Genomic DNA, 27,792 nt, shown 5'->3' with positions numbered 1-27,792 from the left:
TATTAAATTTCAATGATATTAAAATTCAGAGATTTTGAGAAATAAATCTATAGAAGGCAAATATCTTAAGTTTGATAAAAACAGCATATATATTGTAAAACAAAATTATGTTTACTAACATATATCATAAGAATTGTATTTTGTTTGTTTCAGGGTAAAAAGGGTCGCACTGGGGACGATGGAGCTCCAGGCCTGAAAGGAGCAAAGGTGATTGGTTTTTGACATTTAGGAGAAAGATCTGTTTTGTCCTTATTTCACTGATCTTGATGTTGAATTATTCATAGGGGGACCCAGGTCTTAATGGAATCCCAGGACGAGACGGAATAGAGGTAAAAAAATACTTTTTTCCCCCTTCTTCTCCAGTGAGCAGTGTTCCTTTAAGGCAAAATACCACTTTTTTTTTATTGTTATAAGAGCAAATTCCAATGCTGGTTTACCATCTAATTAATTAACATAAGAAGAACTGAAAACATTCCCATTGCTTAATGAAAAGGAATCATTCTTTCATATATGTGTAATCTAGAAAATACTCTCCAATAATGCATAGTGCCTCCAAAACATTGAAATGCTCTGACGTGATAATATAAGAACATTACAGAAATTTATACTCTGCCTGCATTATTCTGACTGTATTTAAATTTGACTAATAAAGGACCCCGTGTATAACAGCAGTAAAAAATTTGAATTAAATACATATAGGAAGTAAGTGCAGGACAAGTCTCTTAGTGCATAATTCTGAATGCATTTATATATTAATCCCTCTACTTTATGCTTTCTTATTTATTCAGTACATCCTCTTTAATTAGTGTCTTTTTCTTGTTTTCTTATTTTTGCATGTTTTTCACTAAGATGGAAATATCAACTCTACTTGATCTGCTTTTACATGGCCAGAATCCCAGTCCAAAATGATACATTCATACAATTTATTTACCCATACAACAGCATCTACCATAACTAAAAGGCACAGTACTTCGAATCATATTGCCATATTAATCAGAGTCATCTTTTCTATTTGAAATGCTATTTTTCTGAAGAGACTAGAATATTAAGGAAGCCAATACTCATGTTCCTACTTTTGGGTTATGTACCATCACAACCTGCTTTGCTTTTTTGTTTTCCCAGGGGAAATCTGGATATAAAGGAGAGAAGGTATGTCTTTTAGTCAGAATTGATGCCTCCATCTTTGTGGTTATTTATTATATATAGTGCTGTATTTCATTTAAATACTAGTAAGGAACAATAACATCATTTTAGCAGCTGCTCCACAAGCTGTAATAGAAGATGTAACTGTTCCTCAGTGAACTTGCAGCACAATTGCTATATTATGTCCTGAATGTAATAACATTTAGGTTTTCAACTAAAGCACCTGGAGAATAAGGATGATATGCCAATGAAACTCATAAGTATTTATTCCTATTCCTTTCCAGGGTGAAAGAGGTGAATGTGGAATCCCAGGAATAAAAGGAGAAAGAGTAAGTAGCCACAAAGTTGTTATGTTTCCAAGAAATACAGTTAAACCACCAAAAAAATTAGAATTCCCTGAATATCAACCATGATGACAGATTTAAGCCATATATTAGTTCTAGGGCTGAGGGAAATTGACATCTGACAGGTTTGAAATACGTAGTGAGCAAGGACACCATTTTTACTAACTTTCTGAGCTCTTTCTACATTTTCATATGATTCCTCTTAGGGCCCAAGGCTGAGCCTTTTTAAAACAGTGGTAAATCTCTACTTTATCAGAGGCAGAAGGCTTGAAATAGTAAGCAAAGGTAATGAGACATAACAATGAAAACAAGGTATCTTATTCCAATCTTTAAGATTTAGTGCATAATTGTTTTAAATATTTCAAATAGAGCAAATAGAGTTTAATCCTGAATTACTGGTCATGCTGTATTTTGATTACCAGTCAATTAAAAAAAATTATTTAATGTTTTGTGGCTGCTGAGCTTCTCTTACATTTAGTTTTGACTTTAATGTAAAGATATCCAAACAAGATACCTTAGTAAAAAGTTACCTTAAAGTGGTTGTGACAAAATCTAAAAATACAGAAATATATCATTTTTTCACTTATCTTTCAGGGCCCTGAAGGTCCAGTAGGCCCCAGAGGAGTAAGAGGGATACAGGTAAAAGAAAAAAAAAAAAAAAGGAACTATGTAAACAACAATACCTGGTTCCCTGGATTCAATGATCTGAAATAATCTCATACCCCTACTGACATGGAATCTTTGAGTTACTGACTTCAAGGTACCCAAAATCTATCTTCTTATATAGCAAAATTAATAAGAATTTGGAGAAGCAATCTAGACAAATAAATCATCCTTATAATTCATTCAGTCTCAAAGACCACAGCAAATACATTTCCATAAAAACCAAAAACACTCATTTCTCTTTCAGTGTCTTAACTATTTAATTTCCTCAAGAAGTACATGAAGAATATTTAGTCTCTTGTCATCCCAGTTCTCTCATACTAACGGCCAAGAAGCTTAGCCCATCATAGATATTTCAGTACATCTTGACTGTACATTACCTTTAATTGTATCAAAAAAAAAGGGAGAGCCAATTTCTCTCCCCAAATACCAGAACCAGCTCCCACTGGATTGAGTAACTAAAAATGTACATGCATCACAAAACAAAGCTTCAGTTCTGCTGTGTTTAAAACTCTTCTTTTCATGCAGACTTCAGCAAATAATAAATTCTTTTCAAGTTGTCATTTTTTATGAAAGCTTGAAAAATCTCATTGAAACCACTCCTGTTTTAACAGGGTCTGCCAGGACAATCTGGAGATCAAGGGCCTGAAGGTCTGCAAGGATCAAAGGCAAGAACTGCTCTATTTCTCTTAATTAATGTTAAAAGGTATCAATATAGCCTCACAACAATTATGATTTTATCCTTATATTCTATACCCTTCTTGTAGTGGATGCAGTTTAACTTGGCACAGATAGCAAATTGTGTACTTTTTGTATTCTACAAGGTTCTTAAGAAAGGTATTTATTACTTCGCTCTTTGTATTGAATTCAGGTCCAAATCACACTCCCATCTTTATTAATCAACACTTAAAATATGCTAGAGTCAGAGAATACTACTTAGCATTGAACTTCTTCAGTTTTCAATTTAAAACTTTTTCCTGAAGTGCCAAACAGGAATTCTGTTTGGCATCTCAAATCAAGCTTTTTTTTGAGACTGAACATTCTCAAGAATAATTCTGTAGTTCAAAAGGAATATTGTCCTGAAGAAAAGCTTGAAAATAAGCATATAAGGGACATTATTTGTTATCTCTCTTGATATCTTCTTAACACCAACTGGCCAACAGCGATACACAGAACAGCTGAGTGTCAAGACTTACATTTTATGAAACATTTTTCCTTTTGTTTAGTCTCATCTTTGTACAAGATGAATTATTACAAGGGAATTTTGAAGCTCTGAAAGGATGAACAGATAAAATACTGTGGAAGACAATTCCAATGGGCTGAAATTCAGGATGCACTAAAAATTAATCTACAATGTGAGTTAAACTGATTTATAAGCAAAGTTGTTTTCATTCTTTGAAAGGGTGAAAGAGGTCTCCCTGGGCCACCTGGCTTGCCTGGAGAAACTGGAGTAGGACTGCCAGGCCCAAAGGTACAAAAATCTCATATTCTGTATAGCATGTGTTGTAGGATAAGGATCAAGACAGCTGAGCTAATAGACTTGCTGATTCACAAGAAACTTCAAGACCATAAATGTGGTTTTGTGGTACTGGAAAGGTATTTTGTATGTTATCAAAACTGTTCACAAACAGTTGCAAACAAAAAGTACATTTTAAGTATATACTTTAAAGGATTTTTTTACAGTAGTCGTTATGCTTGACATAAACTACCAAGAAGAGAATGATTAGGTAAAAACAAATTCATAGTCTTAAACAGAAATTAATCTGTGCAAAACAGGCTTGTTGGTTTAGATGACTGGCATAAAAAGAACAGAAACTGCATGATAGAAGATAGAATACTGACTTCTTGGGGAAGGACAGTAAGTGATACATGGCTGGGTGCCTGAAGGGAATAATGAATCTTTTAGAGTTTTTAGACTCAACATTTTCTTCTGTCAAATGCAGAACTGACTTCTCCCCTAAAGCTGTGACACTGCCCCAGTTCAAAGCCTGCTGGGCCTCGTGTGGTGTATGACTCTGAGGACACTCAGGTTTTCTCTGCTGTTCCTGTATTCTCCTACATCCAATATTTCCAGCACAGAATGCCTGATGAGTTGTTATATGCTGCACACATAAAAATTCCTAAATCAGGCACATTCAAAGTACATCTTTCTTTGAAGGGTAACATTGGTTTGACAGGAAGACCAGGCCCTGTTGGCCCACCTGGAGTTGGTGAACCAGGATTTATGGTATGTCTGTTTTTTAATTTGGTAAGAGGAAAGCAGGACAGAAAGCAAATTTCTCAATGCTTCCCCATAAACATGGGGAAGATTTAGCACACAAGAAAATGTGTGCTAAGCTGTACCATCTCTTTTCTTTCTTCTACCATTTCTCACTCTTATACACATTATGTTGTCTGACTGTTGTTTCCCTCAATAAACTGGAAATGTTTCCAATTTCTTAACTTTTCTAATTATCATATCTCTAAAACGGTTATGAAAATATAACATCTGATGCAAAACCACACAAATATATAAATAAATCTGTTTCCTGATAGATTTAATAGTGTCCAGTCCCTATGTGATAACTTTGAATTTGACTGCTTTTCAGTATCACTAGAACATTAACATCAGCATGGCTTTGAGGCTTTGAGGAGGAGACTTTCAGAATTTACAGTAGGTTTGGCTCTGAAGTCTCTTCCTTCCCTTCCTCTTCCTGGCCATTGTAAAATCCATCTCTTGGTGGTAATTCAGAAAACCAGTGAGTCAATTTTATGGTCCTTTTTTTCTAAATAGCAGGCAGAACCTTTTACTGAGCTATTTACAATACAGCAGACTTAAATTCATTTCTCTTCACCTGGATGAAAGTTTTCTAGTGCAACCACAAGGGAAATTTTGTTCCGTTTTTACACAAGTACCTTTTCCCCATTGACAAGGCAAAATTTGGAATAAACATTTCATAAAAGGTGCTCCTGTGAAAAAGAGACTCATCATTTGGTAGGTGAACTGACTGATTTCAAACCTGCTTGAAAATACACTACTGGAGAGCCCAAGAAGAAGAGCATTACAAATAAGGCTGGTGGTGGCAATCAGTCCAAGCAGGGCAGTAACACTTCCAGTCCTTTCAGTAACACCACAGAGCCAAGACCCACTCTGTGGGGGAAGAGGTGCCTGTGATGTTAATCTTTCCTAGGCAAAAAAATACTGCTATAACAAGAGATTCTGATTTTTTAAAAAAATATTCTAAATATGCTTCTTTTATTTATTTTAAAGTTTCTTTGCTTCAAAAGAAATTCATTTTAATGGCTTAATTGAGTCCAAATATCTATACCTCAGGAATGACTCTAAAGCTCTGTGCAGAAGGAGAAGCATATTTAGGCTACGCAGAGACAAATTTATCAGCATTCTGTGATGTATGTGTAACCCCAAGCAATAAATCTGAATAAAAATCTTTTAAAAACAGATGCAAGAAAACACAGTGAAGCAGGCTTAATATGCACAGGTGTTGGACATGCATTTTTTTTGTCATTTGCCCCTTGTGCTTCTATCAGATCTTTTTTCAAAAAGGGAAGGGCATGCTATTTCTCTCTTTGCCAAGTACAGTCAAATCTTTCTACAGCTTTCTTTCTTTCAGCATTACTCTGCATGGGCTTTAATCTGCTTCTGTCTCTCATGATTATACTGATACATTAATAAGTATTAGCAAGAATTTGTAAAATGGAAATTTAGGGCGTGAAGATTTCCAAAATGTAAGGATTAGAAATTTCATCTATATAACCTGTGATTCCTTAGTAACCTGAAGGGTATTGTTACTGCTGCAGGCCAGAATGCCTATCACTTACTGGGAATGCTGTGTCACTGCATGAACTGTAACAGATTGTAACTACACCAAGGTCTGAAGACCTGCTTATAACAGACAGTGACATAGAATACACTGCTGTTCATCTGAGTGATTAATTCATATCCCAGGTCATTTTAAACTTCTGTTAACAGGGGCCTCAAGGACCACAAGGTGTTCAAGGAGAAAGAGGCTCACCAGGAGAAGGGCTTCCAGGAGCAAAGGTAAAACAGTCAAAGGGTTTTAAGACCAGAGCAGCACCATTAAATGAGCGCATGCCAAAACAAGTCCATAGAAGGCACAGGAATCTGAGAAAGTATCTTGTAAATTAATATTAAGATTTTCCATCAAACAATCCAGTATATTTTGATGGAATTCACTTGGTTCAAACATGACTTGTAGGCATAGCTAGCCTTTGGGGCCTGTAAAGCCAGTATTTAATTTACCTGATGCTTGATTTGTGGGATCTAAGCCTGGAATGAATTCCATAATTTTAAAACAGCCTAAAGCATTTGACTCTAAATAAAATACCATTAAAAGGTTCCTAGATGAAAATTTAGCATTTTGTTGTTGGGTTTTTTTCTTAATCCTTATATAGAGATCTTTACTGTCACTATAAAGACAGCTTCTAAGCTTCTTACATACCTCAGACATTGTGTATTCATTTTAGCAGAAGACTGAATTCAGTTTGTTGGAAAAGAAAGGTGCTGTTACTAATGTGCAGATCCAGTGGCAGTAATGAGAGTGGTAGTTGTACTACATGGATGGACTTACTGGAAGATTCCTTTGCTGCCCACTGAAAACCAGTTCCTAGGCTGAGTTGTTGCTTTGGCCTTTGGTTACAAATAACAAAGTGACACAGATTGTACATGAACTAAATGAGCAACTAAACAATTTTCTCATTTTTATGCAAGCACCAATTCTGCTTGAGAAAACAATAATAAATGGTTTCACAGATGCAGAGCCCAACTAAATTTTCTCTGAGAGTAGCCCTTTACTAAAAATCTTAGGATTTCTGCTTAGCACAATACTTGTTGTCAGCCAGGTTGAAATTTAACTGCTGCTAGCAACATAATATCTTCAAACATCCAGTGTGTATTTTATGATGATGAATTATAGAAATTATTTAACCTCTTTGTTGATGGCTTGTATCTGCTTAGCAGATCTCATGAATGAAAACTAACAAAAATACAATTTGAAGAAAATGCATTTCAAAATCACTGAATTGCCACTGAAATACCAATTCATGTGGGAAGAAAAACTACAACTAGTAACTAAAACACAGCAACAGGGCACAGTGGGAACAAGCACAGATGAATGCATAATCTAACCAAAACTACTAAGCAGTTGAGATGGATAGGCAGAATAAAATAATCAGAGACATTCTGTCAGCATTATTGGAACTCTTCATTCTATAAAAAATGTACTACTTTTTATTGCCAAGTCTGACCTGGAGCCAAGCACAGAGTCCATATGTATCTCTAATCCAATCTATGGCTGCCAAGCATGTCAGTTCTTTGGTTTTAAACACATTTTAAACTGGTGATTTGTTAATCTAAGCAAATTTGCAGTTGTTTTCTTCAAGTCTTTTTACTACAAGCTCACAGTTTAGCAAAAAGGATAATGAAGGCAGATGTTCTAAAGCATCAGGAGTAAAGAATGTTATTTTAAATACAAATCCTCATAAGGAATTTCTGTCAAAGTTAAAATTATGGAATTGGTTACTAAGGATAGAAAAGATCTGTCTGGGGTGTAATTTTATTGTCTTGGGTGATTTTTTTGCTATTTAAACAAGCTGACATCTGCCTGTACATGTTTTATTAAGAGAAGTACAGAAAAGCACAATATTTGTAGCTTTTTTAGTAACTGGCACTTTCCCCAAGACCACTATTTTGTAAACGAACATTTAGAAAGACAATGACATTTACAAATAAACTTCTATAACAATACAGTCTACCTGTCTTCATCCTGGCAAATGCTTATTGGGAGCCAGAGCCTAATTACCCCACTTCAATGAGATCAACCCACACTTTAATGAGATTAACCCATGAAAAAAAATAAGCAGAATTCAGTTTTTAGTTAGTCTCAATACTCATCCCTGCAGGCCTTTAAATCAGCTGTGGCTTTGCCATTGATTTGAGAGGAAGCAGAACAGAACCTTAAGTAATTGAGGTGGGCAGAAAGATAAAAAAGAAGCTTGTTCAGCTCTTTCATCAGCAATTCAGCAATTTCAAATTGCAGGGCAAACTCTTTTGAAAAGATAATCTCTTTGGTATCCTGGAACACAGATCCAGGAGCAGCTTTCTGGTTCTTTTCATTTTTGTTTTCATTATGAGAGAGAAAATACTGTCTCTAGTTACTTCAGAGAGAACAGCTGTGTGTCTCCACAGTTAACAACTTATTATTTTTTCATGTAGGGAGATCGTGGCTTTGATGGACCAAAAGGCCCTCGTGGACTTCCAGGCATCAGCATAAAAGGTGACAAGGTGAGCAATAAATACACCAGGGGATTAATGGAGTGCAAAGAAATCCTATACAGGGAATACAGGGTAGATACTCACTGCAGAAGGTACAATGAGGCAAGGAACCCACAAAAGACACTGGATAATGTGGTATTTAGTAGAGATTTATGCCCAATAAATTCTCCCCACCCATTTTAATATCTCCTCATATCAAAATAGAAGATGTTAGAAAAGCATCTGATTCTGTGTGAAAGTTAAGGTTTAAAAAGGGAAAAAGAGACTAGGTTGTTTGCAACTGAACCAGTGGGGAATAAATGCATGTGTGAGAGATAAAAGGTCAGATCCCCAGCTTTACTGACTTCAGGAGAAGCCAGCATGTACTGACTAGCATGAGAGTTGTCCCAGATTGTTTCTGTATGTTTGCACAACTCAGCTACTGTACTTTGTTTGCCAGGGTGAGTGTGGCCCCCCTGGTTTACCAGGATCAGTTGGATTACCTGGAATTGGAATTCAAGGAGAAAAGGTACAATTTTCCCCTCACCCCACACTTCAGTGTATAGTAACAGAGACTATTTTATTTTTTAATAATTACTTAACTACTCTTCCCAGGGAGTGGAGGGCCCAAAAGGACCACCTGGCTCTAGAGGGCTACCAGGACAGGGGATACCTGGACCAAAGGTCAGGGAATTTTCTGAAGTAAAAGCTACTGTGCTGTTTTTATCATTATGTTTCATGATCAAGAAATGGTCTATCTCTGTAAATATTTACATTAAACTGGATTGCTGAAAACCAATCTAAGTATTGACATAGATGCAGGAAAATATTGTTTTTATTGATATTATAAACCACACAGCAGATCCTACTTCACTGAAAAGCCTTGGTAAACTAATGCCATGGCTACTTATTTAGGTTTTTGCCTGACTCACACAGAAGCTTTCAGGTGCCATATACCAGACAGTGAGCTGCACTTTGCCTGATACACTTCCACTGAGAGGGTTTCTGCCCTGAGCTTGTGGTTTCTTCATGGCACGTGGAGGTGCAGTAAACCTGTTACAAAAACTAGCTGCCCTTAAAAGAGAGGACCATCCCAATTTCCATATCATCTTTTATTCTCACTGTACTGTTTCCATTCCAGAAAAATACATACATAGATACATTAGAGATTGACTGCCTTCCTTGCAACTTCTCCTACCTATTGTCTCACCTGAATTTGTATCTACGTATCTAGATGTTAAAAATGGTCCATGGTGCAAGGAAGACTACTTTTTCAGAAGAAAATCTCTCAGAATAACTTAGCCTTAACTGATTCACAAAATACAGAACTGTTAATGAAAGACATCACCCTAGAGGTGTTTGGAATGGAGATTTAAAGTAATTTCCTGAAAGATGTGACAAATTTCTGAATGACTTAAGGCTATTAAAGCATGGTATAAAGGAACTAGAGGTGTAAGTGGGTCAAGTGTCTGTGACAAGTAAACTACTTTGCAGAATCAAGTATCACCTCTTACACTTTAAGTGACTGTGCAGGGATATGATTACCACTACTAAAAAGAAAAAAAACATTTGTCTTTGGATGTCATATATGCTCCTGAAATACCAGCTCTTTGGCAGGAAGGATTCCCAGGGACATACAAGTGTAGATTTACAGCATTAATAATTTCCACTAACAGCTCCTTGGTGACAGCTCAAAACATGAGGCAAATTGCCAATCTTTGTGACCAAGGGTTTAACACTTCTTACTACAGACAAGATTACACTAATCTTTCCTAAAATTTACACAATGAACCATATGCTTTTATATTTTTCATAATAATGCTGTTAAAAATTAATATCTGTTTAAGGGTGAACAAGGCTTGCCAGGAGAGACTGGAGTGCCAGGAGAAAGAGGTATCGGAGAACCTGGTTCTAAGGTACATAGTTAACAGAGGAATTATTTAATCTATTTATTCATTTGGATTATAAATTTCCTGAGTATGCTTTCTGAAGCCACATAAAAACAGGCTTAGAAATAACTTTTAGATTCTTAGTATTTTGAATTTTTAACAGAGAGTTTCAATGACCTCCAGATATGGCAGCATTTTAAATACCCCTGTTCTGTAAAAAATAGTAAGATTTGTGGTGACTGGAAACTTCGACCTGCCTGGCTCACACTCAAGTCATCATTGCACACAGCTCACCTACAGCTCTGTGCAGAAAACCATCCAGAATATTGAACAGCTGCCAGAACTCACAGCCCCAAGTGTAAGCTACACTGTAGCAGAGAGGTGAAAAAAAGCCCAGAACAGTGGTTATTGGGCTGCTCCTTCCCTTTCCACACAGAATATGGTGGAAACAGAGCAGCTACATCCTCACACCTTCATAAAAGACACAAGCTGTGCTGGTGGACAGAAAGAACAGCTGAGTTGCTAAGAGGAGAGGAAGCTGTAACCAGATTGTCTTAGTGCTGAAGTGCCCAAACAGTACCCAGTCCCTATGGCATTAACAGCCAGATTAACACAGAATAGGGGAATCAATGAAAAAGTACTTTTGTGACAGTGGAAAGGCACAAGGCTATCCTGGTTTTGCTCTTGTTTGTTAGGGATTTCTGACAGTGGCTGGAAAAGAAAATTATTCCATTTCTCTCTTTAATTTCACAAAAGACAATAAAACTGATAGAACCCATTTCACCACAAATTCATCTAAAACCAAGTCAGGCTCCTGAATCTTACATAATTAGGGCCATGATAATTCCAATGATATTAATTGATTTGCATTGATATTCATCAGCAAGATGTCAATTGTCAATCATTGTGTCATAATCAGTTATATCTGATATTTCCTTCAAATGCTGCCACTTAATGAAATGATTGCATTATTTTTTAAGAATAAGGTGAATCATTAACAGCTAATAATTTTAATTGCATAGATAAAATGCACACTTCAAAACAATCAGACAGTAGGATAGTACCAAGTAATGAGAACTGTCTTCATAAAAAAAGACAAGACTTCATATGCATAAATGTTTTCTACAAATATATTTAAAGTTTAAAAAAATTAAATAGATTTCCCTAATTCAGAGAAGGAAGAGTACTGAGCCTGCATTTAATAGAAGAACTTACTTTTTACTGATGTCAGGGTGATCCAGGGCCTTCAGGACTGGCAGGTCTGCCTGGTCTTCCAGGAGAAGATGGAGCCCCTGGACAAAAGGTTGGTTCATCTCTCGCTGCAGTCCCTCTGCTTCACCCCAAGCATTGCTATTCTCCCTGTGCTGACACCCAAACCTAGAAGAGAGAGTGATCACGGACAAGGGGAAAAAAGTACCACTTTTTTTTCAGAAAAAAAAATCTCTTTTGAATATACTTTTTTAGGAAAAACTTCACTTTTTCTAATGTTTTGGGGTGGGGCATTGCCTTATCTTGTTTACTCTTGTGTGCTTTGTGGAATTCATTAAATGCCCTGCAGCTCAGGAGGGAAACCACTAAAATGGCTATGGGCAAGCTTTACTGGCCTTCTGACTGTGTTTTTTAATAGATTCAGAATTTAGGGTTATATACTCAGGGTTCAGCTGTCTCTCAGGAAATGTGCTACTTCTCACATTCCACATGGAGTTGTACAGTGCTCGCTTCTGAATATGGGAATGACCCCCTGGACACACCTGACAGCAGTGGGAGTTTTGTCACTGACTCTGAAAGGTCTATGGTCTTCATGAACTTATTCAAGGGAATGCCAAGTTTGTCTTGCACCATGTCCATGCAGTGCTCTGAGACACTCCTTTGATTTTTCTATTCAAGGGTGAACCAGGGTTGCCTGGTCCTAGAGGTCCTGAAGGTGCTCCAGGGATTGGAATACAGGGGGAAAAGGTGAGGATTTCTTACTAAAGGTGTCACTCAAAATTGGAATGTTCCAGGAATAGGTTTGGCAAAGACTTCTCTTTTTTTTTGTCCAATATAAGTAACAAAAAAATATTATTCTGGACTCATAGTTGTTTCATTTTTTGTTGTAATTATTATAGCCCAGTAATCTGCTTGAACAGCCAATTTTATCTTGAGAAATTTACAATATTCTTAGTTTTTCTTTATCAATCAATTAATTTGCCCTATTTGCCTTCAAATTAAAAAAAGAACCAAGTACTAGCAGCTGGATTATATTTTCCTGTTTTGATTATTTTTCTTATTATCTTTTTAATGTAATTACTTAACTTGCTTTTCGGCTGCAATTATTCAACCTTTAAGATTCCTTTTGGCTTTTATTTTCTTCACAGTGGTAAATTCTGTGGTAAACTGATTTAATTTCAGATGAAATCTATGCCTTTTTAATTGTAAAAATCCAACACTTTTGGAGACAATTCCTGAGCAGAATTAACTGACTTGCCAGCGAAGGCAATAGGAACAGCTCATGTGCACCACCTACAAATAGATGTTTTCTATCTTTACTGACATTTACAATTGATTTCAGTTAATACATTCTTAAATTATTTGACATGTGTGACATGTCTTTTCCATTTCTGTAGGGAGATCAAGGACAGAGAGGAGCACGTGGATTAACAGGACCAACAGGAATGCCTGGACCTGTTGGAGCTAAAGTGAGTTTATTACTGTGTTATATGTGTAAAATACTCTCCCAAAGCTGTACATTGTTCCAGATCTCAGAAACAACTGCTCTAGAATGAACTCACTTTATAAAAAAATAATTTCAAAAAAGTTCAGCAAAGGCTTCTCTTAGCAAGAATCCCCATGATCCCTACCAACAACTGGCAGTGTTTTTTAAAACCCTTTGCATTTACCATATTGCTTCCCTGTTGGCTTGGAAAATGTAAAGCTATATACTTTTATTTTTATACTGAAATATTTGAGAAGATAGTATGGTGTATGGCATATAAATACATGACAGGACTTTATTTTCCCTTACACTGACTCATGGCTGACATTCTTTTATGAACTTGGAGTTTCTGTTAAAATACTCAGTACTTAATGAAAGCTACTCCAGGTTTATCCTCCAGTTCCTTATTCTTTTGCTATTTATACACACAAGAGTATTTCCCCAAAAATGAAAAGGAGGCAAAAAAGTAAACTGAAAGATACATTTAAAAAAATCTACTCTAACAGAAATGTATAAATGTTTTCAGTATACCTACCCAGCTGGGCAGGGAGTCTTGAGCACTGTATGTGGTGGACCAAGCCTTGAATACACTAAGAAAGGGACTTCTAAAAACGTTTATTTAGTGAGTGAGAAGAATCTCATTTCCATGGAGAAAACAGAATATGGTAGTTATCCAAATATTAGATTGATCTCTGCATAGAATACTTATTAGAAATTCTAATCAAATTTTAATGGAATTAAATGTAAATTGTTGCATAAATGTTTTCTCTGTGTGATTTTCATGCTCACTTTCAGAAAAATCCACTGTTTTTTCTCTCCTACCTTCACTGCAGGGAGAGCCTGGTGCACCAGGACGTCTTGGAATGCCAGGCCCTCCTGGTAGATCTGTGCCTGGACCAAAGGTACCATCCACATTCCATCTCCTAGTGCTTAGAAACCCAGGGTGAAAAACTGAAGTAGGCTATGTCAATATTTGTGTCAACAATTCCAGCCTTATGAGGTCAACTAAGACTTCCTCTGGATTGCATCCAGTCTAGCTACCACTGTGCCCTGGTATTAAGTGTATGGCAGCTTGAAGTGTGACCTACCTTTGTTCATTTCTTTATTTTGAGTAGCTTTGGATATCAAAGCACATTTGTTTATTCTTTGTATTTTTTCTATTTACTCTTTCATTTTAATTTATGCTTTTGGTGTTTTTAATGTTTGCAATAGCAATAAATAAAATGAGCTGTTATGTTCATTATATATGAATTTGTACAAAAGAAACCCACAGCCTGTGGTGTTTAATAAGATATGTAAGCAGAGGATTTATTTTCTTCATTGCAGGGTGACATTGGGTTACCTGGTCTTGCTGGACCAATTGGAGAACCAGGTTTTGGGCTTCCTGGGGCAAAGGTAGCTCCTAAATTGTTAAACTGATTTTTGATACAACTGTAAAATAAGGCAGGAGGATTTCAGTGAAGCAGCAACAAACCTCCTAGGATGGCCACAGTGTTCCACTGAAATGTCCCACAGTTAATGTGCGTGCCCTACAACTCTGGCAGAGTAGAAGGATTTGCAGAGCTGGATAACCATGGATGGTCAATCCTCCAGAGTCTGTAACTGTAATCTTTCAGATGGCAGAGAACAGGAGAGGAATGACTGTTTCTAACTGGTGTGAATTCAGAGAGAACACCCCATTAACCCTGCTTACAAGAGCCTACATGTTAATTAGCAAGCAGCTGATTTTTCTCAGCCAGGCTCCTTTGCTTCATTCATAACTTCAGGGTTAACTTCATAACATTCACAACACAGGGTTCTAGTGTAAGAAGAACATGAATATGTAGCTAATCTCTAATGGCTTCTGTGTACCACTGCCTCACTACCTAGATTCAACTTTCATAAGCCACTCTTCATTCCAGCAAAGATTTTGTCTGGAGACCAACAAACTCAGGACATAAAAACCTGTGTTTCTCCAAATATACTGGATCTTGCCTGCCCCTCCACCACCTTTTTTTCTTAGTGAGATTGACAGTACTTTTGAATACATCCCTAATCCCTTTTTCTTTGAGTGAACTGAACAGAGTAACTGAAGCATGAGAAACATGTGACAATCTCTATCTCTTTTTGATCAGTAAGTGGTTTTCAAGATTTTTACATTAATTTTCATCAGGAGGAGAATATGCTGATGGAATCACATAATTTTTTGGTATAGAACAGTCAATTCAGAGAACTTCATGTTGTCCCATTTCTGGGGATCTAACAGGAAATAATCAACTGCAAGCACATCCTTTGCTCAGAGTGGCAAGTCTCTCTCCCTCAACCTTGAGCCCCACAAAGCTCTTTCAATTGGGCAATACTGCATGTTTCTGTGACTACATTCTTCACTTCTTGCTGTCTTTGTCAGCATTAGTGGTTCTGCTTTTGTTTAGTTCTTAGATACACAAGCATACAGAGTAAAGCCATAGAGGGTAAAGCTTTTTACAGCCTAATTTTTTAAAGTTATTTTTGCATGGGTCTTTTTTTGCCACTGTTTTAAATGCCCATATTTTGGGTAGCTACAGGAACAAATGCAATCTTGACCATCCATTCTATAGCAACTGAGCAACTCACTGCACCCCCCAGGGTGGCCGGGAGGGTTAAGGTCCTCTGAGTTTTCTTGGTAAATCTGTTCCTGAGATACTCCAGCTGTCTGGATCCATGAAAGGAGTTTAGTTGTACATTTCCCATAGGAAGATCCTGTTATACTCAAAAGGTCTAATGAGGTTCCACAGCATTACAGGAAATTAGAATTCTAGAACAAATTATGATAAATATATGAGAAATACCACTAAAGTAATTTCTTCTTATAAGTAGGCCACAAATGACAACAGACAGAGGTCTTGAAAAATATTAAAATTAGTGACTCAGGAGTGTAGATCATGAGCACTATTAAATGTCACTGGTTTAGTCCAGGATTAAATAAACCTAAAATATAATAATTCACATAGTAAAATACATTAGCCGATAGACAGATAAAATCAAATTATAGTGTATTTGCCAAGTGAGTTTGACTTTCATGGATAATTTCCTGCTAGCAATTGTCTTGGCATTCACTCAGGTGTTTCTCCTGCCTTCATCAGGGTGACCAAGGCCTTCCAGGACCCCCTGGGCCCTTTGGGCAAAAAGGAGATGGTTATCCCGGCCCACCTGTAAGTTTATAGATTTTTCTTTTCTGTGAATTGGGAAGAAATAAGTGCTACACCTAAGGGAGTATCCTACATGTCTGACATGCTAGGAAAGATTTGCTGGTCTAAAAGCCTAAAAAGCCTAAAACTCCTCAATGGTGGAAATGCACTTCAACACAGAATAAAATGAAATCTCTCTCTGAAATAGCACAAGATCATCTCTGTCCTTTTCTCTTGATACACCCTGTAACATATTCCAGGTGGGTTCTTCTTGCCAAAGTATCACTGATGTTTCAATCTGTTCCCTCAAAATCTTCCTGCAGGGTCCTGTCTTCTGCCCAACTGTCCAAAATTTATTCCCAAACAGGAAAATACAATCTAGCTAAGCAGCTGGGTCCATAGACATCCCAGAACCACTGAAAAAGCAACTGGTGTGCAAAGAGCCAGAATTAATGGTTACAGAGGCCTTTATTGGTAGATATAACCAATCCCTTCAAAGAGATGCAAAGAGAAAAGGCTCCTTCTTCTCCCTTCCCCGCACATGTGTGCAATGCTGAGCTCACACATCCAGTCTGCTCTCAGTGTGCTCCACCAGCCATGGCAGTTACCTGCCTGTGCAGTGAGGAAGGCTCCGAAAGGTTGCTGGCTACAGGCAGGGAGTTTGGAGCACACATACTTGCATTTGCCTATGCTAAGCACAACAGCAAAAGTGCTTGTATTGACCACACTGAGGAACCAAAATTAACAAATATCAACAAGGAAATTGATTTATAATACTTTCTGCTATTTTTGTGCAACCCAATGAAGAACTACTTCTGCAACTGCCTCTCCATATTAGACCCCTCTACCTTTAAACACATTCAAGCCCCTGCATGACATGCAACACACATGTAAATGCTACTGACACTACTTCTGGCATATCAGAGTAAAGTTTAACCAGTTGTAGATCACAGTGATCCCATTAAGAGACAATATAGTTTAAACACTACCATGAAAATATTAACAAATGGATGTAGTCAATGTAGCTGTAAATTAAATTTATATTTTGTCTGTGCATACAATTTCAGGGCTTGCCAGGCCTCCCTGGGATTCCCGGTGAGCAAGGCCCAGATGGAGTTGGACTACCAGGACCTAAGGTACAGGCTTCAAGTTCTAGAAAAGCAAATGCTTGTGTATACTCTACTTCATAGAGATACAAGTCCTACCTATAGGTCATAGTCAGAATTCCTATTTAATCCAGCTTTAACTTTCTTCTCAGTATATAAAAGGTAGATCTTTTTTGGTTTAGGTTTGTTGAGTTTTTGTGGGTTTTTTTGTTTGGAGAATCTGGAGTTCATTTTATAATATGGGAATTGTAATTCCTGTGTAACTGTGCATAATTGACTTGAATACATTTAGACCACCAGCCACTGTTTATCCCCAATACCTTCCTTGCCCTGCCAGCAATATCCCTGGGTTAGCATTGTTTGGACTTGCACAGTTCAATAGTTCTCTTCCCTTTGTCCCATTTGGGTGTAACAGATGCTTGGAGTTCTAGAGATACATTAAACTTTGGTATTCACTACTTATTTCTTAAAGTATTGGCTTTCAGGGTGATCCTGGTAGTAGAGGACCAGCTGGCCCCACTGGTCCCCCAGGAAAAGGCTTGCCAGGACCAAAAGTAAGAGATTTAAACAACTATGTCTCTCTTTGTCTAATTTCTAAAATGGGGGGGGAAGTATACTATACAAATGTGTGATTATGTATAGACATCTGCATGTTTTCTGTCTTCACTGGAAACAACTAATCCTACAAATAATCTTTATTTTGTAGAAAATAAAAAATATTTCTGGTGACTAGCCATAAGCCATAGCCTCCTTGTGGCTGCATTTGATAAATAATAAGGTGATAACCAAGCAGTGAAAGATCAATGACAAAACATTTAGGTCCTGCAGACATTAGCTGCAACAGAGTGGCAAAAATTTCTTCAGACCTAGCATTGGTCAGAATTAAGGGCCAGGCAAGTACTTACTATGTGTTGCCTATAGTACTGTTACAGCTATAGGCACTACTGTTGAGTTCTTTTGGAATTAACTCCTCTTTTTTATTGTATAAATCAAATAATCATCTAATAGCCAGCATGAGGATTGATCCCTGCAAAAAGGATTGTATTTGTAATTATTTTGTAACCATGACAAAGGCCTAAAAAAACCTGTAACTATAAAAAGCACTGTATAAAAAGCAAATTTCACCTCCCAAACTGGAAACTCTCATGTTTCTACAGCTGTTTTAGAAGTCTATTGAATACAAAAGAAATTGTTTGAATGTAAATTTAAAGGAACTCAACAATGTCAAATGCAAAGATTATGCAACATAATAAGGAGTTACCTGCACACTGTGACTTACTGGTCCCTGAGATCCAGTTGCCATTGGCAGGAAGGCAGTGTCCAGAGAAAAGCAGTGGTGAAGCAAAGCACCTTCTCAGGCAGCACTAGTACCAAGAGACAGCATGTCCATGGGATCCTCACAAATGAGGAAACTGAGGATTTCATGCAGGGTTACTAGAATAGCAGTACAGACATAAAATTAATATTTACTGTGTGGGTTTTGATTGCATCCTGTGAGTAACACGGAATGGGAACATTTTTCCTAGAGTTCTGTTGAAAACAAGCTTATAAATTAGCAACAAGTGTTTCTTTGCAATGCCACATTAGTATGTATATGTATAGGTCTTGCTGTGTAATGGTGGTAAAAGATAAAAAAACAATAATAATCTTCTCTTAAATTTTAATTGAGTCCCCAATGTGGCACCAATAAAATCCATCCTTCAATGCAGCATAAATCTGTATCAGCAAGGTGATTCATGTTCACTAAGTATTAAGCCAAGTGACTCCTTCAAAGTATAAACTGGATTTTTAAAATCTGACAAAGGCCAAAAAGAGTATTTCTCAGCTAGAACAAACCAGCCTGATTCCCACTACTTATAAAAGACATGTTTGAGGGTAGAGGAAGGACAAGAAATTACACAGTGGTATAACAATTTCTTGTGTATTTTATTATGAACATCCTCTAGGGAAGCATAGGACGCCCAGGGCCACCTGGCTCTCTGGGACCTCCTGGTGAAGGCATTCAAGGAACTAAGGTAAAAAGACTCAGAGTCTTCAATATTTAACCTGTGCTGAGTGGTCAATCTGACCATCACGGCGTTAAGGAGATTTCACATTGTTTCTCATGTGAAGATAGCCTCAGGCTAGAAAATGAGAAGGATAATGTGAGCACCTGCAAAGTACGTTCTGTCTACTGCTGCAAACTAGCCCAAGCATGTGTGTGCTGAGGAAAGAAGGATGAACTTTTATCAGTTAAAGATACCTTTACAAAATTAAAAATTCCACTCCCTCTTCCTCAACTCTCATGCCCACAGAAACAGTCTGAATTAGTTATGTGTACTACCACTCTATTGAGTAGAGAAAAAGCCTCCATCCTGAATGTGAGTACTATTAATTTTGCCTTGTGATATGCACTTTTACCCAAAGCATCAGTCAGATGAGACAGACTCAAAAGATAGAAATAAAGGCAAAATGAGAAGGTATAAAATGGGATGGAAAGAGGGGAAAAAATAAAATTGCAATAAAATTAAAATTAAATCCAATAATGATCATATGTGTTTTCAATATTGTCTATCTTTATACTGAAGAAGTATTTGAGAAATATAAGTTAGCTACTACATTGTCTCAAGTGCCTCAAGATCCCAGTTAAAATGCAGTTTAAAAAACTTTCTCTTTGAACATTTTAAATTACTGTGTGATGAATGATTACAAAGGGTTAATATCACTACCTGTTTTGTCATTAGGGGGAACAAGGCATTCAAGGAATGCCAGGACCACGAGGCCCCCCTGGAGATGGGCTTCTGGGAGAGAAGGTATGATGTCTAAATCAGAGATAATAGTGAGATAATGCCCTAGATGGAAGCCAACACACTCCAAATGATCTTTTACAGTCAGTTCTCATTGAAGGCATGTGAATTCTGTGTAAAAGGAGCCCCAGACACCAGAAGATTATATTTTTGTTAGAAGTTATATTGTTATTAGAAGCTATATTATTATTTTATTATTAAAATAAGTATTAGGTTTAATATCACTTCCTTTCACCTATCTGCTATGCAAAATTTTCTAACTAAATCAATGTTAAGAAAAAGAGAATGATGGGCTGGAATCAGTTTTTAAATGTGATCACAATGGCTCAGAAAGGCTACTAAGTCTACTAAAAATCAAACCAAGATGCATCTGTTTGCTATGCCAAACACCTTTTCTGGGCCAAAAAGTTTCTCAGAGTGATATTCCCTTTATTAATTTCTTCAGTGTTATCTTATTTTTCTAAGGCACAGATACTAATTTCCATCATGCAATAGCCCATAAAACCTCTCAGTCTGCATGTAGTTGCTTGAGATGCTTCATTGTTCAAACCACTTCGTGTATTTTTTCCCATAAAAATGCTTAGCCAATACTACAAGTTATTAATGAAATTCACAAAGTACCAATTTATTTAAATGATCTCTAACAAAGATGTCTAACTTATGTCACAACCTTAATGTGCATTCAACAAAGGCTATGACAGAGAAATTTGAAAAGTGTAACAAAAGCTGACTTACAATTTCTTTCTGCTTACCACCATGGTTTTAAAGGGAGATCGAGGAGCTACAGGTGACAAGGGGAAAAAAGGAGAAAAAGGTGATGTGGGTGACCCTGGTTTATCTGGAGAACCTGTGAGTAACTCAGGTTTATCGCAGATGTTTTTGTAAACCACTCAGAAACAAAGTTGGGTTGTGTGTTCTTCTTTCCCTTTAATTACATATAATCTGAAACTTTCAAGAAACTGAAACTATTAAAAACTTTAAAAGCACAAAGAAGACACTTACTTGATTAATACCCCACTTCCCAGATGGATGTGGTTTCTTCCTTAAGGCAGTTGTCATGAACTCAACCAGCAATTAAATACTACACAGCCACTCGATCATCTACCTCCCGACACTGGTGTGATGGGGAGGAAAATTAGAAAAAAAAAGTTAAAAAAAACCCACCTAACAAGCCAAAGACTCATGGATGGATATAAACCAGTCTAATAACTGAACCTATAAAAATAATAGTCTATAATAATAACCATAGTCATAATCATAAAAAGCCAGGTGAAGCCCAGTAAGACTGCTCCCCACCCTGTGATGGATGCCCAGCCCACCCCCGAGCAGTGATGGGCTCCTCCCAGCTGACTCCCCCAGTTTCTGTGCTGGGAGTGCCCTCCATGCTGTGGAATATCCCTTTGGCCTGGCCCATGCTCCCCCAGCTCCTGGTGCAGCTTCTCACTGACAGGGCATGGGAAACTGAAAAGTCCTTGACTGTGGGTAAGCACCACTTAGCAACAACCAAAACAACAGAGTGTTATCAACATGATTGCCATGGTAAATCCAAAACAGCACTAACCAGCGACTAAGAAAGTGAACTCTATCCTGGCCAAAACCAGGACAGCAGTGAGAGACAACTGACAGTCAGTGACCCAGTGGGACACCTGAGATCATCCACTTCCCACAAACCTCCTCAGGAGGCTGCAGGTACTACATGCACAAGGCAGTGCACGTGCATCAGGACCACACGTTTTCTAGTTTAACTTCTATTGGAAAAATATTATTCTAATAACAGTATTGATGAAGTTGTATTCTGAATTACAATGTTACTATCTAATTGCAATAACTTAATTAGCAATCACTGTTACAGGGCAAGATGGGACCAAAGGGAGACCAAGGCCTAACAGTAAGCAAATTCCATTATTTAAATCCCATTACAGCAAGATATAAACAACACTATCAGATGAAATGTAGCCTTTTAATTATTTTGGAAAGAGCTTTCTGATTAGAAGCTGACTCAGCAATAATATAGAAAGAAACCAACTCAAAGATTTCTGATTTTTTCATATCTACTTTATCCTGAAATTGAATTAAAAGTTCCTGGTGACTTTAAGTATTTTTCTGCTATATGTTCTTTTATAGCTAGTGTTAGATCACCCAGGTGTGTACTTGCTGCAGGAAGGTTTTTTTGCAAGTATTTAAGAGTATGAAGAGCAAAGATCTTCAAACTTGTCATGGTCTATCATGCTAGGAACTTATTTATATTTCTGCTAAGCCTGTACCACATTTGAGTCAAATTCAGCAAAGTATGTCAGTGAATATATAAATATTACTACAGTTTATGATGAAAGCTGAGAAGCAGTAGCAAAACGTTGTATTTGAAAGATTGACTCAATGCCAGATGAGTCCTGTCATGCACTTCAAAATATGTAACAAATGATTGCTCTGAGAAACACTTTGTTCACATGCCACAGAAGCCCTCATTGCTCTGACAGACAGCTCTGAAGGCAGCAGTTTTGGGGTTTTGTGCTGATGAAGGCTTGGTAATTGTGGGCCAGGTACATCAGGGCTGACAACTCCCATTCTGTACTGGTGCCCTGGCATATGTCAGCTCACTACAAGCAATCCTACGCTTCCTCAAGTTGCGTCTATTTCTCTGCTCCCACAACATTTAAAAGGAATATCATATTATGCAGATGCTAAAATATATATACCTTTCAGTTTAAATAGAATCAATTAATCACAAAACATTTTTTAAAATAGCAGGAGCTAATTGTTTTAGATAGAGATGTTAATGTGTTATCAAGTTATTGATTCCTGTATGCATATGAAATAGTTTATTGTAACACGTGGAACTCATTCCCAAGTTTGGAAGTTAAACAGTAACATTTTTCTAAGTCACTGTAGGACACAACAATTGATTATAAACAAAATATTTGTAAGTGTTAAAATTATAACTCAATTAAAAGAGGCAAATTGTAAAATATTTTAATATTTAATTTTTTTCACATCCAGAGAGAAGATATCATTAAACTAATAAAAGAGATATGTGGTAAGGACTCAGGAAACCTTTACGTTCAAATTCTGTATTTCTTTCATTACATTTGCATTCTTCTCTTTTCCTAAAGCATGCCAAATCAAGTCATTGTGATCTGGGTTTCTTTTATTTTTCCTTTGTAGGTTGCAGTATTAAATGTAAGGAAATTCCTATGGAGCTTGTATTTGTGATTGACAGCTCTGAGAGTGTGGGACCAGAAAATTTTGAGATTATCAAAGACTTTGTAACTGCTTTAGTAGACAGAGTAACTGTAGGCAGAAATGCTACCAGAGTTGGCCTTGTGCTGTACAGTTTAGAAGCTCGGCTAGAATTTGGGCTCAACAAGTATCCAACCCGCCAGGATGTCAAGCGAGCAATCAGAAAAATGCAGTACATGGGAGAAGGCACTTACACAGGAACTGCCATCCGCAAAGCAACCCAGGAAGGATTTTCTGGTGCTCGAGCAGGGGTGAGGAAAGTGGCTATTGTGCTAACAGATGGCCAAACAGACAAGAGAGAAGCTGTAAAACTAGATCTTGTTGTTCGAGAGGCCCACGCAGCAAACATCGAAATGTACGCAATAGGAATCGTAAATGCTTCAGATCCAACCCAGGCTGAGTTTGTGAGGGAGCTGAATGTGATTGCTTCAGACCCAGATGGAGAGCACATGTATCTCATTGATGACTTTAACACCCTCCCAGGTGCGTCCAGTGACCTTTTATTCTGCCTTATATCATCAGATGCTTCTCACAAGGGGGCAGGCTGGGAGACAAGCATTATCTTTGTGGATATGCTTTGATGCTGCAAAGTAATAGGAATCTAGACATACGGATCCCCTTTGATTGTGGTGTCACATTATGGGGCAACGTGCCAATGGGGGAATGTCAGTCACCCAGTCTAGGAAAACAGCTGCCTAAACAAGTTTTCTAAGATGAATAAGTGCTCATACACTGAAAATCTGACTGTAAATCAGAATGAAACCCATTGTCATAAATGCTACTTGTTCACTTCCTGGGGAAATAATCCATTTTCATGTGGTTATTCACAGCAGCAAGATACACAATTATTTTCCCATTAACAAATAGTAGTTATTACAAAGCTTAGATGAACACCCTTACCTAAGATCCCTGTATTTTCTACCATGTAGAGGACTTACATGCTGGCAAATTTGTGACCAAAAAGAACATACTCCAAAGAATCTGGAATAATCTTCTTAGATGTGTGTAAACAATCTGAAGGAGTTCTGGATTACATGCACATTAGCGACATATATAAGTAATCCAAATTTTAAGAATACATTGAATTTCTCATTATGATATGTTTTCTAATTATTTTTTTTCAACAGCTCTGGAGTCCAAATTAGTAAATCAATTTTGTGAAGATGAACATGGCACTTTAGTATACAACCACAATGAAAATGGTGCAAGCATTAGTGGGCGATTGTTCCAGTCAGTATCTCCAAGTTCTTTACACTACATACTTCAGAAGAACAATGTTAACAGACAATCACTTTCAGCACAGACACTCAGAGTATCTACAGTAGAAAGTCCTCTGAGTCTTGGCCATCTTCCTCAACCATCAGCTTCGGTATGAAAATTCAGCAGAAGTTTAAAGTATATATCTTTCTGTGCCACCTAACGTAATTTGTACCATTTCCCCTAATTTTCTGCAGGACAGGTACTTTAACTTGGTATGCTCAGAGCTGGTTGTTCTGAGTAAGAGCTCTGATGTTGCATGCAGGTAATTAACTAATAGCTATAACTTATACCTGATATTGTTACAAGGATTCCTTTGTTTAATACAGTAATATTTGTGCCACAGTGTGAATCATAACAATATTAAAAGCAATTACACTGTTATAATTAAGTCTAAGAACAGTAATTGAACTCAATTGTAGATTATAATTTTAAGTCTATAAATAAACTTCCATAAAGCTCAACTAAAAAAAAATATTTATCCAACATTTAGATATGCCAACTTTCCTGGTAAACCAACCAGGAGAAGTTGAAATTCTGGTTTTTAACACTGAAGTCAGGGTAAATGCAAAGGAAAAACACATGGAGGGCTTGTTCACTTTGGAACACTTCACAGTATCTGGAAAGAAAAAAAATCAAATGCTCATTTCAGACCAACGTACCTTCCATAGTCTATGACGCCTACGAAGAGGAACAAGATGAAGAACAACAGCCAACCCTGCTGACAGGAAATACCAGAGGTATTTCTATTGTCATTCATTTCTTCATTCTCATTTTTGGCTGACGAAAAATCAATGTCTCATTCTGATCCTTTTCACCTGCAGCTGTGTTACCATTATTTTCACCTAAACAACCACCATCCAATAAAGGGATAACATCATCTCTCTTAACTGCAGGCCCCACACCAAGACCTGGTGGGTAACAGATCACTTTTCATTTTGTTACCTCTTTGCCTGGTACTAACTTTTAATAAGGCTTTAAGTCAGAGTAATTTTGTTCCATTCTCCAAAGACTTTGTGAGTCTGTGATGTAGAAGAGAAGTTGCTTCAGGATTTTATAACAGATCTAGTTGCAGTTCTTGTCTTTCCAAGTTCTGGATCCCACTGCTCCACTTAAAGCAAAAGCAAGGTTGTCTACAACTTGAGAGGGAGCTCCTAAGGGGCATCAAAAGGAGAACATAATGCTCACTGAGGGTGGGCCAGTCAGCAGGTCATTCATCAGCCAAGGAGGGGCAGTCTACAGAGGGGGAGACTTCACTAAAGGCAAAGACAATGATTTCAGAATTGGACAGAAAGAATGGTTTTCTCTTTCAGAGGAGCAATAGGAAAAAAACAGTGTTTAGTCATTTTGAGTATAATAATTAGCTGAGTACTTAAAGGGTTGATTCTTTTTATATGAAATGTCCAAATGTATTTTGTTCATCATTTGGGGCATTTTCAGTTTCAGTAATAGTGTATTTTGATGGAGCAACAGAAGAGAGCGATAGAAACGCTCCCAATGTTTCCTGGGAACAGTGGCATGACTTATTCAGTCTCTGGCACTAAAGTTTTTTTTAAAAAAAGTGACAAGATACCAGTTGCAAAAGACAAAATATTAGTCACAACATTAAACTTCACAGAAAACTGTTTTCTATGTCATGATGTTATTAAGGTGAGACTAAATTAGTATGTCACAGTCCTCTAATCCATATTTGTAGGAGTTTTAAATTCAAAACTTATGTACATGATTCCTACCATTTTACTGGATAAGCAGCACAAATACCACACAAAAGCAAGACAAGAGTTTTATATTCTTCTGAGTGTTTAATGTCCCTTCTCCCACACCAGAAGGAAAATTAATGTAATACAGAAGGATGCAGCAGATGCAACTAGCTTACAGCTCTTGGGCTTAAAATTTCAGTTTGCTCACAGGACTGGTTGAATGTAATCAGATTTCAAAAAATATATTTTAGAATTATCATATTCATATAGTTCGCTCTTTTTGTATGTGGAGTCATAATATTTTTATTTCTGGAATTACAAGAATCATGCCAGTAAAGGAACAGTTTATTTGACTACCAAGATGCACTTATAACTTGTCTTCAATATTAACATCTTTAGAACTAAAAGTGAATCTTAAACTATTGTGTAAGACTAGCAGGAAAAAAACAAAAACCAAAGTAAGAGTTTTAAAGGTAAAATCTATGGAATATAATTGATTTTTACAAACTGAATGGTTTCTATTCCTCTTTTTTTTTATTTTAGAAAGTCCTGTGGGCCTGCGCTGCAAGCTGAGGCTGGACCAAGGGCCGTGCCGTGCTTACACAATCAGATGGTACTATGACACACAAGCCAATGCCTGTGCTCAGTTTTGGTATGGGGGCTGCCATGGAAATGCCAATCGCTTTGAGTCTGAGCAGGAATGCACACAGGCTTGTGTAGTTTTTGCTGGAGGTAGCAATTAGTCTCTACAATAAAAAATGATGAGGTTGAAGCTATTGATTGTTTGGCTTTTATATCAAGTATCCAGCGTGGTATCTAAAATCAAACCAAATAATTTATAGAATGCTAACATTAGGAAGTCACATGCCCTCTAACTAAAAAGTCTACCTATGCAAGCATACTTAAACACTTTCAGGATTTCTTCTATGGCCTAGGGGTTATAACAAAACAGCAAATTTTCAATAGTATCAAGAGTACAAAATTTCCTTTTTTACTCAGTTATAGTTAGACCAGTGTAGCATTTGTCATAGCAGTTGCCCTTCCTTCACCTAGATCTTTAAATACTAGCATTGTACAATCACTAACTAGATCTTATTTTAAACTACATATATCGCTTTGAAAACCAATCCTTGGTCATTATGTAAGTTCTTTTCCCTTTGTTATGGAAATCTAGTATTTGGCATGGATTCTGCAATGAAAGCTTCACTTCTTTTAAATGAAACTATTCTCACAAATAGTATTTTACTATCTAAAGCACAAAACATCAACTTCCAAATTACATGCAGAGTACTACTTAATACAGATAAATACAACAAATGCATCAACTTGTGGTCTACGTGCTCTCTGGGTCCCAAGACAGGGAGGTGGTTCAGTTACCCACCTTCCCTAAGCACATCACAGGTACATTTCATCCTTTTTTCAGTAAACTCTCCTCAGTTTTTATGAGCTAGCCAAGATCCATGACAGTTACAGTTAAAACACATTGACAGATTTCTATGAGTGAATATACCAATAACTGGCATTACTGTGTTGGGTTAGTTCATGTCTAAAATGG

General features: G+C 37.1%; 1 protein-coding gene across 1 annotated transcript in view; it reads left to right on the top strand.

The window, feature by feature from the left end:
- The window catches only part of LOC131560778 (collagen alpha-1(XXVIII) chain-like), a 32,079-nt gene extending 5,099 nt beyond the window's left edge, over nucleotides 1-26,980 (top strand). Inside the window, exons 5-34 of the mRNA XM_058809729.1 lie at nucleotides 154-207; nucleotides 285-329; nucleotides 1,123-1,149; nucleotides 1,428-1,472; nucleotides 2,082-2,126; nucleotides 2,765-2,818; nucleotides 3,553-3,621; nucleotides 4,309-4,377; nucleotides 6,121-6,189; nucleotides 8,383-8,451; nucleotides 8,882-8,950; nucleotides 9,037-9,105; nucleotides 10,269-10,337; nucleotides 11,542-11,613; nucleotides 12,198-12,266; nucleotides 12,917-12,988; nucleotides 13,839-13,907; nucleotides 14,332-14,400; nucleotides 16,107-16,175; nucleotides 17,219-17,287; nucleotides 17,743-17,811; nucleotides 19,204-19,272; nucleotides 19,981-20,049; nucleotides 20,812-20,892; nucleotides 21,896-21,931; nucleotides 23,041-23,077; nucleotides 23,206-23,763; nucleotides 24,408-24,649; nucleotides 25,190-25,277; nucleotides 26,781-26,980. Coding sequence (XP_058665712.1) covers nucleotides 154-207; nucleotides 285-329; nucleotides 1,123-1,149; nucleotides 1,428-1,472; nucleotides 2,082-2,126; nucleotides 2,765-2,818; nucleotides 3,553-3,621; nucleotides 4,309-4,377; nucleotides 6,121-6,189; nucleotides 8,383-8,451; nucleotides 8,882-8,950; nucleotides 9,037-9,105; nucleotides 10,269-10,337; nucleotides 11,542-11,613; nucleotides 12,198-12,266; nucleotides 12,917-12,988; nucleotides 13,839-13,907; nucleotides 14,332-14,400; nucleotides 16,107-16,175; nucleotides 17,219-17,287; nucleotides 17,743-17,811; nucleotides 19,204-19,272; nucleotides 19,981-20,049; nucleotides 20,812-20,892; nucleotides 21,896-21,931; nucleotides 23,041-23,077; nucleotides 23,206-23,763; nucleotides 24,408-24,649; nucleotides 25,190-25,277; nucleotides 26,781-26,980 — 2,691 coding nt within the window. The remainder of the gene's footprint in view (nucleotides 1-153; nucleotides 208-284; nucleotides 330-1,122; nucleotides 1,150-1,427; nucleotides 1,473-2,081; nucleotides 2,127-2,764; nucleotides 2,819-3,552; nucleotides 3,622-4,308; nucleotides 4,378-6,120; nucleotides 6,190-8,382; nucleotides 8,452-8,881; nucleotides 8,951-9,036; nucleotides 9,106-10,268; nucleotides 10,338-11,541; nucleotides 11,614-12,197; nucleotides 12,267-12,916; nucleotides 12,989-13,838; nucleotides 13,908-14,331; nucleotides 14,401-16,106; nucleotides 16,176-17,218; nucleotides 17,288-17,742; nucleotides 17,812-19,203; nucleotides 19,273-19,980; nucleotides 20,050-20,811; nucleotides 20,893-21,895; nucleotides 21,932-23,040; nucleotides 23,078-23,205; nucleotides 23,764-24,407; nucleotides 24,650-25,189; nucleotides 25,278-26,780) is intronic.
- Nucleotides 26,981-27,792: the final 812 nt, after the last annotated feature.

The sequence above is a fragment of the Ammospiza caudacuta genome, chromosome 8 (assembly GCF_027887145.1).
Source record: "Ammospiza caudacuta isolate bAmmCau1 chromosome 8, bAmmCau1.pri, whole genome shotgun sequence".
NCBI lineage: Eukaryota > Metazoa > Chordata > Aves > Passeriformes > Passerellidae > Ammospiza > Ammospiza caudacuta.
This window is presented reverse-complemented; position numbering and strand designations above follow the sequence as displayed.